Source organism: Pundamilia nyererei, unplaced genomic scaffold (assembly GCF_000239375.1).
Source record: "Pundamilia nyererei isolate P.nyererei 1_Seehausen unplaced genomic scaffold, PunNye1.0 scaffold00150, whole genome shotgun sequence".
NCBI classification, from domain to species: Eukaryota; Metazoa; Chordata; class Actinopteri; order Cichliformes; family Cichlidae; genus Pundamilia; species Pundamilia nyererei.
Window position 1 is genome coordinate 1,409,193 of NW_005187551.1, and position 16,830 is coordinate 1,426,022.

Here is a 16,830-nt window from a genome sequence, read left to right on the forward strand (position 1 = left end):
CACACACACACACACACACACACACACACACACACACACACACACACACTCAAAATGCTCCCATTCATTTACATAACCCTAATCTGTCAGAGAGTACCCTCTGCCTTCCACCAGGGTTTCCTCCTCCTCCTCTCAGCTCATGTCTTTCTCTCTGAATCTGCTTCTCCTGTTCTCTTCTCTTTCCTCTCTCCTCATTTCCACCCTTCTCCTCCTCCACTCTGCATCGATCCGCCTCATTGGTTTGGTTTCTTATCAGTGGTGCTGCAAATGAACCACGTGCTCAATTTCAACTCAATCTCAAAAAAAGAAAAGGTTATTCGAGGCCACTGAGCCATACATTATATTTAGCAGGAATTACCGCTTATGCAAAACATTTTTAAAAATCTAGAATAATAACTGAAAAAACAAGAACAGCACTTGAGGACTGTCCATGAAACACGAAGCTGAGGCAAGCAACAGTATAACACACATGAAATATTACAGAATCTGGGCTACTCACTACATCTTAGCAGAGAAAAATTATATAACCACAGAAAGCTGTCCTATACATTATTACTCATGTAGCGGGATGTCAGCAAAGGCGCTGGTGAATTATGAAATCGGTGAGGTCACCAGTGCGCGTACACTCTTTTTGCATTTGTGCTACATGTTCTGTCAGGAGCGAGACGGCTCCGGCAGTGAGAGGTTTGATGGACACGGCCTGTGCTGCTGTTAATGTGATGTTTAAGGCTCTGAGTGACGTGGAACTTTACTTGACCTTTGCTTTTGTAGGTTCACGTCCATTACGCAAGTTCAAATATTGTGCTTCTTTCAGTGGAAATGAGGAAGTGAAATCAGGGATGTCAAAGTGATTTTACTTGGTTGGCCACATACAGCCTGTCTCAATACAAGAAACAGTTTTTGCACATGATAAAGAAGCTGCTAGAGTAGGGGTAAGACATCTGTCAGCGTGACTCTTTGGGCTTTAACTGCAAGAAATGAATGTGTAAGAAGGATCTGGCAGCTCATTGCCCAGACTGTCCTGTAATTATTACACAGGTTTTGGTTAATCCAAAGAAAATGTCCCCTTTTTTTCTGTAGGCTTTTCTAAAAGAAAAACAAAACAAAAACCCAAAAAACAGAAATTTCTTTGGTAGTTAGTGAAAAAACATCTGTCAGTTAATAATCTGTCACTTAATTACATTGATGTACCATGAATGGGCATGTGGGAAGTCTTTAGCAGAGGGAAAATCTCATGGGCTGGATTGGAGTCTTTGCTAGAATGATTCTGGCCCACAGGCCTTATGTTTGACAGCCCTGCTATAAAGCTTACAGGCAGGGACAGGTCAAAAGCTCAAACGACTCGGAAATAAAGGAGCTACTGAAGAAAAAAGTATTCTTTCTTCCTATCTCTATGTCTCCCACACGGCTGCTCGGGTGATTGGGGTCTCCTCGCAGTTTGGGGTGTGTTTCTGGGGTTTTCTGAACATGTTGTAGTGCTAGGTAGCACTGGAATGCCTTGAAAACAAAAGAAAAGCTGAATCCACCCACCTGTATGTGATATGTTTGTGTTGCCACTTCTGTCCCGTGAGGGCGTACCGTCGTTTCCTGACACTTAATCTGGACACACCCCCTATTTGGTCAGGAACCCCGCATCGGGGCTTCTTCATCCACCTGTGGAGAGAGGCGGGGAGGAAAAAGGTTATATCGGCAGCAGCACATTACCTCCCCCACCCTGACACAGTGATGTCACTGGCTCACAGGAGCCAACTCTGAGCCAGTGTCACACAGAGCAGATGTGCAAAATAATTCAATATGATGCAATTTTTGAACATTTATATGTAAACGAAATGCAAAGATGACAACGTGTTGATAACAGAACACACGTACTTCATCGTAACACCCACACAGTGTAAAACTACATGTATTCAAATGTACAAAAAAAAGGTGCCTCACCTTATCGTGTTATCCCTACATTAATCGAGAGAAGCAGAAGGGGGGAAAAAGAAACAGGCACTGTTAGCTCATCACATTTCACTCTGCTTCAGCCCAGCGGTTGGATAGCTGTTAGTCTGCATTCACATAGCTGGCCACCACATCGCCACATCACAGTTCAGTGACCAATGTGAGCTCTTTTGCTGCGTGTGGCATGGATGGTATTTCACTGTTGGTGTGCACAAATGTCAGCGAGCACTGTTTTAGTGATTTGCAGGTATAATGCGGCGAGGTTAAACCCGGGTAAATCCAGGGCTGCTTTAAAAACACAGATGATCTGTGTCCTCGTGCCACTGCCGCTCTCATACAGATGAATAATTTAAAAACATCTCTTTAAAGACTTATGAGAGCCCCAGGTGGGTTTTCACTCCACTACACTCCTGTGTGCAGACAAAATATAATATAACAATGAGTCTTTCCATTAAAAAGAAAGAAAATCCAAACCAACATGACCTGCTTGATTGCTTGTAGCTGCTGGGCTGAGGTTGGACTGTTCAAATGAGGACAAAGCCAACCAGAGTCGCAGCTCTTCTGTTTCTTCCACTGTCTATTAATACTAAAACATTGTGAAGTCTTTGATCTGACATCGGAGGTGTATTCTTGCAAAAACCCTCTTTGATCACATTAATAAGCCCCACTTAGTCTACGTTACGCCAACTTTGCGTCTGGCAAAATGACTCTGGTCGCCTTAAAAATGTAAGACGGGGCGAAAAGAAACACAAACAGCCTGTACCTCCATTTTTGAAAATGTCTAGTTCACTTGAACTGTGAGTCCTACAAAAAAGAAACACAAGCAACACAGTTCGCAGTGTGTTTTCCCTCCTCAAATTAATAAAACATCTACCTACAGTATGCCCGAGGCCCTCAGCGAATTTAGATTTTTAGTCTGAGACTGTTCATCAAATCATAAAAATCAATCTGAGATCCACATCTCTCTCTTTTTAAAAGCCACATGAGCAATTCAACATATCCTAAGTAATTACTTGTATTCAGGCGAATACAAAAAATGACCAAAGCAAACACCACGGTTTCTCTGTAGCTGTAATTTCACACTCAGCCGCTTCCTGTTGTATTCTTACCCGTGTTTTCTTATTTTGGGAATAAACCCATCGTGAACCTTGTGCATAATTCATACTGTGGTGTCTTTAAGGGTATTTTTAAAGGTGTGTGTGACTCACTCTATAGTGTTGCTGTCCAGCGTGCCTGTGACATTTAGGCCGTAGCGGCGCTGCATGGCAGCGATAGCAGACTGCATGACTCGCGCAGAACGCAGCACTGACATTCTGGGGTCTGCAGGAGGGAGGTAGCCATACCTCTGGAGCCATGCCTATAAACAAGGAAACAAGGAGGAAAAAGGTTAGACATCACTGTAAACTCCAAGGAATAATCTGCAAAGACTGATTTTTGGACAGGAGCTAAACATGATCTCAAAATCATAAATAGACATTTGAAGACAGGAGGCAGCTTAGCTTGAGTATAAAGTTTGAAAAGGTGGGGAAATATCCAGCTTGGCTCTTCCAACAGCTATAAAGCTCATTAACCGCCTCCGCTGTGGCAAGACACTTCACCCGCACCCTGTCCAGCTGAGCAGCGCAGAGCTGCTAGTGCTGAAGTGCGAGTCCAGAGTTCCTACAAGTAAATTTATGGTGTAGTTTGTTTTTTGTCCTGTGCATGAGAAGCATTTTAAGCAGAAAGCACACTCCATATGACCTAGAACAACATTTAAATGTCATCAAGATAAAACTCCGCATTAAGCTACACAGAGCAAAGATCAGCTAGTAACCGGTCTAAGGACACATCTGAAAAGACATTTGTAAAAGGGCATAAGTAGAGAGAGAGAGAAATCTCCATACCAGTCTATAGTGCAGAATGTCATCCGTTATCATGTCATTTTACTTGTCTGGAAAGGGCTTTGGTGTAATAAAGCTTTGAGTGTCCCTATAAAATCCAGCCAGAGGGAATCATTGCTCAGATCTTTGGACCAAGCAATAGAAGCGGGAATCGGCCGGGCGTCCCCACAGAAGAGGCTTTAGGGATTTGGATAGTCTCAGCCTCTCTGTATACACTCAGTCCTCATCGTAAAAATGCCAAATGTGGGATTAGCTAACTGCTGCATATCGGAACACAAAGCCAACAGCAAAACGAGGGTTAAATTGTTTTGCTTGAAGAGCGGGGAAAGTGAAACAACACAACGTTGGCCCGGAATCTCAAATACTCAGTGAACTCAGAACTACCGCGTGTTTGCCTCAGACCTTCTTATTTCTCTTTCAGCAACTCTGTGCTGTGAAACCTGAGCGCCGTTCTCATACACAGTGTTTTCAAGCTGCTTCAGGCCCGCTGCTCAGGATAGCATACACACTGAGAATGAAATTTACTAAACAGGGAGGGAAGCCCAGAGTGCGAGAGCGAGAGGAAAATGCAATAAAAAGCAAGAAATGCGAGTCTATAGCTTCGTTTACGGTGACTGCGCTCCACATCCAAGCAGTAACAATGAGCTCTTTTGAAACTTATTGTATATGCTGTTTGTAGCAGCGGTGCAAACAAGCTGATATGTATGACTGTTCAGAAGGTGAGAAGAACTGAACATGTCACTCAGCTAATGTGCAAATGAGGACACTAAATAAAAAAATCATGACACCGGGAGGATGCCCAGGTGCCTGAGCATTGTGGGTAAGTGTGGTGGCAACTGCACAAAGCAGATCCTAGCTGAGAATGTGAGTGATCTCATAAATAGTTCATGCAAACATGGGGATTCCTACTGGTAATTAACAAAGCATCTTATGAGCAGGAAGAACGAGCAAGATCATTGAAATACATTTCTTTTAAAGAACTACATAAAGCTTCTCCATTAGGTGATTGTGCAACTGAAGGGTGATTAGCCTAGCTTGACTTCAGATCCAGATAATGCCCATGTTTGTCCAGACTCTAGGGGTGGGCAATTAATTATCCCAAAGGGCCACATGAGAAATTGGGACTGCTGTGAGTGGCTGCACCAATAAATAATAATTAACTTATATTAGCTTATCAGTGTGGCCCTCCAAACAGTCCCACCTTTTGGGAAAATTAATGCCCACTCCAGTCCAAAGCAAGGGCGAAGCTAAAGGGTGGTGCATGCCAGTGTAACAGGGCAGCTACATCTCTTTAATATATGAGCAACTCTAACCCACATAATTTTCTTATAGAATAATAAAGTATGCTGATTATGATTCTGATATGTTTGTGGAGACAGGAGGTCTGTACTGAACTTTCAGCCAATTTTTAAGTGATTTCTTTATTGTTTTTTCATTTCTAATGAGCTGGTTGGAGCCCTGCTGTATTTAACAATACATGTCCACCAGCCTGCCTAAAGCTCACTCTTTAACATTTTATATATAACCTGCTTTGTTTTAAGGCAGCTTGATCCTTTCAGGCAAAGCCAGACTTCTAAACCTGCTAGTCTTTATGCTAAGCTAAGCTAACTGCTGCCAACTTAATTACCAGCCTTACTATATATACCATATTGTTTCTCGCAACACAGGATTAAGTTCTTTCATAAAAAGGTAACCTGGAAAAATAACTTTCTTTTCTTTCCACACAGCCAGTTATTCTGAATCCCAGACTTTTCCTTTAGTAATTTATGAGAATAAAGCTAAGAATTATATTGACAAAATATGTGGAAATTATGTTTTCTATTTAATTATTAAAGTAACTTCATACATTGTTAATTACACTTGAGATAAAGACACATTCTTTCAGTAAGATCAGAACTAGCCAGCAAAACAGCATTTCTAAACTTTCTACTTTCTCTACCCTGAAATTGTTTGATGAAAGGAAAATATTAACAGTGCCAATGACAAACCCAGTTACTAATATGTCTATATTACATTGGAATATAAATAACATTTAAAAAAGCGGCTTCTCATTGGAGTCTTAACTCTAGAATAAGCGAGACTTTCTCTCTGTAGTTTGTGTTGTGACTGGCACATCTACTGAGACCTTCATGAAGAGACTCAAACTCTGCATCAATGACTTACAGTATCAAACTCCACTCTCATCACTTTGGCAGATGCCAAAATGTTACACCTGTGTCATGATTCACACTTCCAAGTACCTGCCCGTAAACCCCAAACCTCTCTTTGTGTATTTTCTTTCTTCCCTTTCTTTACTGCACGCTTTGGTGCTTTTCGTGCCCATCCTGCAGCCGCACTCTCCTCGTCCCCCTCTCACTGTGAGTGGGTGGGTGATAACATTACAATGTGTGTCAGATTTACTAGATTCAACTTTAGTTAAAATAAATGAATAAATAAATCTGCAAATCTGACTACACATCAAGCCACTTGTTACAGTTACTCCATTGCGTTTCCCAGCAGACTTCACGAGTACCAAACACTGTAAGATCTTCTCTTCTCTTTCTATGCCCACATCTTCTCCACCTCATGGCACTCTCTTTTCCTTCCAATGTCTGCTTTAATTCTTCTTGTCCTGTAATCATCTCTATGCCTCCCTCTCATCTCCTCTGTTTTTTTTTTCCCTTTGGTAACCAAACTTTGGCTCTGTCCTATAACCACTGCCCTAGTGCTTTCAGAGGGAAAAGGGAGAGAGGAAAGGGAAAAAATAGACGATACAGATGAAAAGCACACAAGTTCAGACGTGGCACTGCATATTTGTAGCAGAACGCTTTTTCTTTTTCTTCTGCAGTTCTAAGAGACTACTGTAAAACCTGATTTCATCAGCAGAGAGATATTTTAATTCGACGCCAGCTTCAATCGGCTGGATGGGTTTTGAAAAAGTTTGGGCACATATTTCCTCCTGAGATAAAAAGAGGCTAGGGAGGCCAGTGTATTCGTTTTCCCAGAGGAAATATTTACTTCTGAAACTGAGATGTTCATGAACTTAAAGAAACTGTCAATTTGTGACCAACACTTGGTGTGCGCATGTCATCGATGTTTACAGAGCTACGTGACGATTATGTAAATTAAAGGCTGCAAAGAAAACTCGCTTTTTTTTTGGGATGCAAGAACTAAGTGATGTGTTTGTGCTTTGAGTTATTGCGGCTGTCGCTGTCTACCACTCAAACATTGAGGGGATATTGGATGGTGCCAGTTCGAGCGCGCAGGAGGGGTGAAGGGTTGTTCGACGTCCCATATGAGAATGAAACATGGTGGCAGGATGTGGAGGGTGTAGCTGTCATACCGGTTCTTTATGTACACCACCGTGGGGAAACAGCACGACAGCACAAAAGGATGAATATAGCAGCAGAGGGCGGCCGGTAATTCCAATGAAAATTTCCGCATTGACAGCAAAAACAGTCAGCTGAGTCATTTCGGTCATTGTGTCTCTGCTACTGCAACGTTTGGCAGAATAACCAAAATAAGGGCTATTGGTTCATGTCCGCTTCCTCTAATCTCTGGACATCCGCTTCAAAACGCAGCCTCACTTCTTTTTAGAACTTATACTCTTGATACGTCGCTTTGACATCACCAGGATGGTTTTCATAGAGTCTCATTCATTAAGCTAAAAACACTCCAAACTGTGTTTGTTGTAGTTTTTTAAAAAAAGCTCAGATTACTTCAAAGCTTTTCCTCAAACCGCCGCTTTTGCTCGCATTTCCTCGTGTCGTCGTTCACGCGGAAAACCAGAAACTTCCACAGTCAAACAAAAAAAGTTGCGACAGTTGCAGTTTCAGGACCAAAATCCACACGCTGCAACGCAGGAATCAAAGAGAAGCACGAGCTCAAGGCTCACATTTATTAAAACTGCACACGTTCAAAGATTCAATCCAAGGCTTTGATCTTTAATTCCGTCATCGTGCCAAACTTTATGTGACTCCGTTGGGAGAGAGGTTAAAGATGGAGGAAGCACAAGTATAAATTATTTCCAGTATTTCCAAAATTGCAGAATTTGAAGCTATAATAAACCGTGAGTATTATGTCCTTTCGTTCATTCAGAGTTGACTTTTACAACCTTCACGATGGAGATCTTATAATCAGAGAGAGAAAAAACTGAAGATCTAAAGACGTGTTCTGCTGAATCAGTGCCGAGCACTTTACTTTTTCTACATTTCACTCCTCCATCTGTCCTTATCTCTTTCTGTTTTCTTTCATTATCCTCCCTCTCTGCTGCTGCCCACTTCTCATCCTCATCGATTTACTCTTTCCCTTTGTGATCTATGGTTCCCGGGGTTCTGCCGATGCAAGGGTTCCTGAGAGCAGGAGGCTCCACTTCGACAGCATCCTTTATTCAATAAGACAGAAATTCTTCCCCGTCCTGCTCTCTGCAAAATGGATAACGAGGGAGCTTGTGAACGTAGATGGTTTGGTTCAATAAAGTTGCAATTTGGATTTCTTGTCAGTGTAATAACAGGGACACAGAACAGTAACCGTACTTTCTGTAGTCACAGGGATTGCAGATAGAAATAGAGCCCAGGACAAATGAGCAGGAGATGGTAAAACCATGAACACATCAGTAATTCAGCTCCCAGATCAAAGCATCAACACTTTTTACTTCATACGCTTTTAGTGTTTGCAAAGGGAGCTCAAGAAAGGGCAGCTACAAAGAATCCAAAGAAATATTTGGAGCACTGATGGAACAGTTCTGAATTGTGATAAATACACCTTTCAACTTGGATTTTTTTGTTATTTTTTGCACAAAGCAAGATATCTTTTACGACTAAAAATGTCCAAATAGCTAATAAAAAGAAAAGGAGCCCAGTTCCCCTAGAGGTCTGTTGTTGCCGTCTCCAAAAGAGAGAAAATGGTAAATGGATTGATTCTTATATAGAGCTTTCCTACTCTCCAACATGCCACACTCACCCATTCACACAAGCACTTTCTTCTATGCTTTAAGTGCTTTCTATCTGCCATTCACACACATTCACATCCGATGGATGCATCGGTTAGAAACTTGGGGTTAGTAACTTCCCAGGCATGCAGACTTGGGGAGCCAGGAATCAGACCACCAACTTTCCGATCAGGAGCTGACATGCCCTACCTTCTGAGCTCAGGAGTAGGGCTGGGTATCGTCACTGATTTCTAGAATCAATTCGATTCAGATTCACAAGATCCTGAATCGATTCGATCCACGATTCGATTTGATTCAATTCGATTTGAATCTGGGAAATTTTGCCTCAGACAGTCAGAAATATTATAATTCAGATCAGGACATTTACATATTTTTGTATCTATGAAAAGGAAGCTGACACTTTCGAGACTTTATCAAAGGTGTAAGCATCACAGCAGATGCCTTTGTGTCAAAGTAGCTGAAGATAAATCACAGAAAAACATGGTGATTTTCCTGGCCTGGGATTTATAAAAATATTCTGCAGTACATCAAAAACGAAAGAAAATCATTAATCAACTTATGAACATTACCTCTGAAGTTACAGAGGTTTTATTAGAGACACGGCTAAGCGTTTTGCATTTTGTATAATTTTAAAAAGTTTAAATTTGTTCAGAAGTCTATTGAACGGCAGAAATTAGGTTTTCATTTCGGAAGTAAGTAAAAGGAAAAAAAAAAACATTGGACGAGAGCGCTGTAAACAACAGTAGTCCTGTGCGTAACAAGCAAGCGAATAATGCAGAAAACATATTTCGGGGATAGACGGGAAACTGTTCTTGAAGTACACTGAGAAAGAGAGAGAGAGACAGCTGTGCATGAAGTGTGATTTTATTGTGGTGGAAGCAAAACAGCAAAAGTAAGAGGGAGTCCATGACGATGTTTATGTGAAGCTTAGTTTGGATCTTCTTTTGCTGCTGGTTCAGTCAATATCGTTTGGAGAGAGATCAAACTAACAGTTTTAGAATCAGCGCAAAGGGGGCGTAAACACAAAGTCAATTCTCATATTAGATCCCTATGTTAAAATGTCTTAAACTAAACTGTTTAAAGTGGTGTGTACAGCTAATTACCACCTCTATTACAACTCTGTGCTAATCAGCTAATTTAGGTTACTGGACTGGACCTCGTGACTGATCAGAGTCAAGTTTATCCTGGCAAAAGATGATACTTTTAGCAAACAAGCCACTTATGGCTGCTCCCCTTAACAAGGGGACACCGTCACGGCTAGCTCGGCATGTTTGATTTGGCAGCTTTAAGGTGCCAATGTACCGGTATGTACAATGTAAAACCGGCACGATCGTACACTCGTGCCCCAGCTGTGACAGCTCCAAGTTACAAAGCTCAAGAGGTGCACTGTGGTGATAATTTCACAATTTTCACCACAAACTAACTGGAATTAATCATCATACCTGGTCGATCAATTTGAGCACTCACTCCAAACCAGCCAAGCATTGTTCTTTAAGTACTGAGCGTAGGGCTGCACGATTTTGCATAAAATGAGAATCACGATTTTTTGGCTTAGAATTGAGATCACGATTCTCTCACGATTTTCTTTTCCAGTATAAATATTTATTGCACTTATTAACTGCACATCAACTTCGTAACAGTTGAGACTGAACATAAAAACAATAAAAAAACATAAAAACAACAAATGTCTCACATTTTGTTGTTGCCGCAAAATGTTGAACTGCTTGAAATTCCGTCTCCATCGTTGCTCGACGCTGCGTGTATAGAGCAGGTAGCGCAACAATAGAAAAATAGTTGCGGGACGGCACTGTGTAGCGTTTGTCTAGGGTATTGATCATTTTCCTAAATCCCTCATTTTGCACAGTGTTGATGGGAGCCATATCTTTAGTCAGGTGATAAGTGATAGCCTCCGTAATTTCTTTGTGCCTGCGGAAGTTCGACGTGCATAGGGAAGCGCTGTATAAGGTTCCCGTTATTGATGTTTGGGTGGTTGACCGGACGGATTTTCTCCTGTCACTTTCTCGTCATCCCTGACGTGCTCTCCGTTGTTTTTTTCCCTGCCAATTTTAGCAGCCAGCTTCTTTATCACGTGGTATAAGGCTCCGCCCTTGTCATTTGTGAGCGCTTGTTTTCATGCAGATTACGTCCCAGATCAAAATGTGGTACAATTGTCATCGTCCTTTTTTCTTCTTCTTTTTTTTAAATCGTTGTCATTTGGAAATGAAATCGGACATAAGTATGAATTGAGATCGCGATTTTCTAACGATTAATCGTGCCGCTCTAACTGAGCGCACCCTGAAAGCAGAAGGCAGCAAAAGCGCTATAATGAGGTTAAACTTCTTCACAAATCAAGTCCCTCTTGAAGTGGAAGGATAAGGAGTCAACCAGCAGTGCCCTGACAGAGGCTAAAATCTCTGAAATGCATCAGTGCCTATTTTTGGATTCTCCACACTTGATTTCACTTTACTTTGAAGTAGATTTCTCTCATGCTTCAGATGTGAGAAGAACCTGGCCTCCCCTAACCTGCCTGCCTGCACACTTCTTCACGGTAAGTGCATTTCTTTTTCACCCTTGTCCCATTATGAGGAAAAGAAATCCACACACACACACACATCTCACGGTTTCAAATTTCCATCCTCAAAGTTGCCCTAAAAAGCCTCTTCTGTCCCATTTTACACCTTTACCTGTTTCTCTACGCCTCTCATTCAACTACTTTCAACTACACTTTTCAGTTAGAGAATTGTCTCAAACAGAGACTAAAACTTGTATTATCATTAGTAAAGCCATCTCAGGTGAATTTGGGCAGCATTCAGGAGAGGGTCAGACATCCAGATGTTCGACACGAGTGCTGAACTGAGGTGAACTTCGTCTCATCAGACCACCTTCCAACGAGCTGACTTGGCCTGTGACTTAACGAGCAGAAGGCGGGCTAATTAGCCGATGGGTGCCATCAAAAGGCCACCTTGTAAGGCGACGGGATCACTCCATTATGGATGAGATGTGGCTCAGGAAGCCCGGTCGTCATGGCAACACACCGCCATCACACAGCAGCTGCTGATGTTGGCATTTGTGACTGATCAACTGATAGGGGCTTGGTCCCCTCAGGTTACAGAGACGGCATGTGACCTATGTTGGAGACCACATTTGCATTAGCTGTTCACTGTGAGCTTCAGTCAGAGGATGAGGGCTGTAGAATAGCTACAGTTAGTGTGCAATACAATCGTTTTTGTTGTTGTTGATTTTGTCTCATGAACAATTTACAGATATGGCCCACGTGGATTTCATGGTATTCTAACTTTCTGTAGGTTTTTCTGCTTCTCAACCTTAGCCCCTGTGATAAAGGGACAGCAACATTTTCTCAGCCTGTCTGCAAATCTCTGAATTACACTCCTACTTGGAGCAGGCTTGTAACAGACCCTCAGCGAACGCCAGAGAGTTTGTTTACAAGCTTGTGAGAAATTTCACAGGCATGATGGAACAGAAGAGATCAACTGTTCATCATATTTTAATTGAGCTTTGTCAGGCTGAGTGCACATGCTGTTGCTGGAGATTTATAAGAAATGATATTCTATTATATACAGACAGTGATAGAGCCAGAATATGTTAATCGAAGCAAGAAAGTGCTGAGCATTTCTTACAATGCGGTGGGACATCACTTATATTAATTTTATCTTTTTTTCTGTAGGCTAAGTAACGCATTTCCTTGGTCACTTACTTTTACTATTTGGTGATACAAGCATGACATCCATCTAGAACATACCACGTAACTTTATTTTATGATCAGTAGCTTTGAAAATGTTGTTATTAAGCATTAATAAAGTGCACAAGCGCATTAGAATTTAGCTGAGTGATTGTGCTCATCAAGTGTGTCCACATGGGAGTGAGAGTTGCAGAGAAATTGTTACTAAAAGTTACTCGTGGAAAACAGCTGTTACTGGATATAACTACTGTTCTCTGATTATGTGTTTAGCCTTCATTACACAGGCCTAGAGACCGGTCTGCACCCTCCTGCCAATGGAGAATATCTACCTCCAGAGTAAAGTTGTGCCTCAGAGCTCTGAGGCACAACTTTACTCTGGAGGTCAACACATCAACACAATCAACACATTTCAAAAAGTGCAACTTTTACTTTGAAGACAAGTGGTCTCGGTTTCCAGTTTGGGGTTATAGTTTTCAGTCTGCAGTCTTCTATGCAAAGAAATGGCAATCGTAGCCACCTGCTAACAGTCAAAGAAACTGTAAGGAGAATTTAGGTAATACACCCAATATCGCTTTGCCACTAATTTCCTGCTAGCGGCTGGCAGCAACCTTCAGCAACCACTTGTCAATCGGTCAAAGAATGCACTTTTTTTTTCCTAGCGACAGGTGGTTACCATAGCATTGCTGACCAATCTCTAGGCCTGCATAATCGAGGCTCTAGCAGTCAAATTCACAGCAGCTGCCATGAACCATTTGCAACTAGTGAGAGAATATTCATTTTTCTCTTGTTGCAACCAGTGGTCGTCAGCTAGTCTCCAACCAGTCTGTGTGAACAGAGCTTAAAAGCCTTCACCTCTGTCTGGCCCATGGATAGACACAGAGTATGCCTCAGCTTGAAGATACTTTTTAAAATGTGGTAGTGCTATTTTTAAATTAGATTTTATAATTAAACAATTTTTCTGGTGGCTGAACTAGTCTTTAATTATTCAGGAGGTCCACATGTCGAAACTGTGATCAAACTGAGATCTAGCTGTCAAGAAATAGCCAACCCGCCTTTTCACAAATAGGTAGCTGCATTAGCAGAATGGAACTCTGTGTGTCAGTTAAATTGTTGCCGAGACAGAAATACAACCTGTTAAAGGGCAGCACCTGTCAGTTGTGGCCTCAGACACTGAAAGCCCTTCTATTTTCTATTCTGCTCGTCTAATGTGAATGATTTACACCCCGGCATGCTGACAGAATACAATTAGCTCCCTGCTAGGACAGAAAAACAGTATTGGAAGACCTTGCCCAGAGTCTTCTACACTACAAATAACACGCTGACCAATTACTCTACACTTTAAAAAGGAGAATGAATGTACTTTTTTAAAAATGATTTCAGCTGCAACTGTTAAGAAAGCCTGTGCCCAAGCATTACTGTTGAGCACATCCAGCCACTTGATTCATTAATAAACATTTAGCAGAGTAGAGACATTACATCAAAATGTCCTGTGAGTATACCCAGTGATGATGGTATGAAGTGGCTCAATCTGTGCTGCAAGTTGGAGCAGAGCTGCTAGAAGTGATCATCTCTCAGCACAGGTGACTTGTGGGAACAAGATCCCAGCCTTCTGGGGAAGCCTGCCACCTCTGACCGCCCTGAATTATTCATCGGTTACATGCCGGACCACTGCGAGTATGCCAGGGTCGTCAAGGCAACCGCAGCCTTTTCCTGCCCACACAAATAACCGCATACCCACATGATTCAAAGTGCCGTACTCAAATTCATACTGTAAAATTTAAACGAGGGAAAAAAGAATCAACCTGACTTTTAATGAAACCAAAACCATCGTCTGCACCTCATGACCCCAATGCGATGCGATGACTGCAGAGGCTGAGCAGGGCGCTGCAGCACATTTAGCCCCTAGTGCCTACACACACACGCACACAAACACACAATGGCTTTATGCATGCCATGTCCACCCTCTCAGTGGCCCCATTAGGATGAAATGTCACAAAAATGTCATGGAAAAATGTCAGAGTCTGATCATACATACTGATCAGAACAGCGGGCTTTAAGTGGATAATCTTTTGGGAGCTTGTCAAAGTATTTTAATGACTTAAGATAATGAAAAATGACAGCAAGAAACATCAAGATTATGGCATGTGACAGGAGCTGCAGTATGACATCAATCCTAAAAGACAAAAACCTCCATGAGGCTGTTTGATATTCAGGTTTCAAAGTACATTAATTTCTGCGATGAAGCCCAATCGCTAATTTAAACACAGTGAAATGTGATTACATGCACGCAGGAACAGATTGAAACAGTTGTCATGACTCACAAAACTATGCGTACGTTTATATGTACACACACACCCCAACACACCCCTGAGCGTTTGTCAAAAGCCTAATTGACAGACTTACACGTGATGCCCCATTGGCATCATCTAATGTTGCTGTTGTTAGTGACATTAAAGATTTAACAGCTCAGTAAGCTGTGACCAAAGACGTGTCTTAGAAAGAAGGAGACTGACATGCAGGGAAAAATTCTGAACAAAATATAATAACAAGTGGCTGCTCAGAGAAAGTCAGGTGTGCGTGCGCGTGTGTGTGTGTGTGTCTGCTTGTGTACGTGTGCATGATTATGAATCATTTACGTCTGTGCAGGTGTTGTTGTATTTCTCCAGGATTGGGTGAACAGACTGACACAGACACCCCAGTGGCTCACAAATCTGCTCTCTTACCAAAGCCAAATGACGTCAAGAAATGGTGTGTGTGTGTGTGTGTGTGTGTGTGTGTGCGTGCGTGCGTGCGTGTGTGTAATCCATATGATTCCTCAGTGAGAAACGAGGGCGAAGCGCACCAATATAAATACACTCATAAATATGCCTGCGTGCACTCAGACACAGGAGGTGAGCTCATGCACACTAAGTGTACTGTATGTAGGAGGAAAATACGGCTGCAGGGAAACAAAAGCAACAATTTAATATCGACTTTGTTAAAGATAAATTGTTAAGGAATAGCCAGCCCAGCCACTGATGGAACACGAAGCCTGTGCCGCAAAAGGACATGATGCATTTTCAATTGGGGGCTATTTTGGAGAACTGTGTAGTTAAGTTGTTAATATCAGTGCTGATAACCACCGTGGCGCAGGGAAAGTATAGAAACATTCAGTCTTCATTAACTGTAAATTCAAGGAAAAACACACCAAAGTACTAAGCACACTGTTTGAGTGCCAAGCAATTTCTGGGGAAAAAAAAAAAAAAAACACACACAGTGAACGATTATCACCAAAAATAGCAAATGAGGTCTGTTAACACTGTTTTCTAGTGTATGGTGTTATATTAAAACATAAATTCTCTCTATGACCTGCAGGACACACAGGCACATGGTGTGTCATCCACACACGTTCGCATCAATTGTTTTCCATTATTCAGATGCCACTCAGGGGCTGAGCATGCCAACTGGTAACATGAGCTGAGATGTGGGGATGAAGCTCTCCCATTCACACAGTGACAACAGCACTGAGTAGTTTGCACTGGGCAGCACTTGAGCTTGGCTTTAGCCCAGTGCTGAAAGCAGCTACACTGCCTACATAGCTATGTAAAGAATATAACACAGTAATAGTTTATTTAATTATTGTAAACTTACTCAAGGGATAGTTTGTCAAGCATGATTTTGTTGCCACAGTTGGATGAGAACTTCTCATCCCATTCTTGTTTTGTGACCATTTAAAAATTATGCTAAATACAGAAGACAATAAGCTTTGATTAGCATAATGCCTAGCCCAGACTGCACAACATTTTTGCCCTTTATAATTAGGGGGGGAATGTGTATCTGAAAATCTTTCCTTTCTGTGACCTTCTGTGCGTGCTGTCTTTGAGGACACGTGCGATGATCATCAGGAAGGAGACTCTAGCTAGAGATTTGCAGAAAACAAAGTGACACTGGATGTGCTCAATTTCAGCTCCAACACCAATGCCAATCACCACATCGGTCAGTTCAGTCACAGACTTGAAGGAACTGCCATCGAAGACTCTGAAAACTTGTAAGAAGCTACTTCCTCTGATTGCAGCTCTGACTTTCAGTTGCTGTGACACACTATGAAATACAAAATGATCAAGTTGCACTTTCATTCCTGATGCAAAGCAACACCCTACTTTGTTTGTTGCAGGTCATAATCAGGCTCAATTCATGTAGTCTGACCTGAATTTGAAGCTGATTCAGAACAGCCATGTAGTTAAATGTTAAACTAGCAAGTTGGTATTAAAAAAAATTTAATCACTGCATAGGTATAACTAGAGCTGGGCAATAGAACGATAACGATATGTATCGCGATATAACTTTTTCTCGATAGAAAAATTAAACTATCGCGATAGACCTCGCCGCTCTTGTCC

At 41.8% G+C, this 16,830-nt stretch overlaps 1 protein-coding gene across 2 annotated transcripts in view; it reads right to left on the reverse strand.

Annotated features, from left to right (window-relative positions):
- The window catches only part of mmp16a (matrix metallopeptidase 16a (membrane-inserted)), a 73,691-nt gene that overhangs the window by 49,207 nt on the left and 7,654 nt on the right, over nucleotides 1-16,830 (reverse strand). Inside the window, exons 2-4 of one of the 2 annotated variants that reach the window (XM_005744901.1) lie at nucleotides 3,153-3,301; nucleotides 1,936-1,950; nucleotides 1,531-1,653 (exon numbers count right to left, since the gene is read on the reverse strand). In XM_005744901.1, the coding sequence (XP_005744958.1) occupies nucleotides 1,531-1,653; nucleotides 1,936-1,950; nucleotides 3,153-3,301 (287 nt within the window). The remainder of the gene's footprint in view (nucleotides 1-1,530; nucleotides 1,654-1,935; nucleotides 1,951-3,152; nucleotides 3,302-16,830) is intronic. The other variant, XM_005744902.1, reaches the window with a different exon arrangement.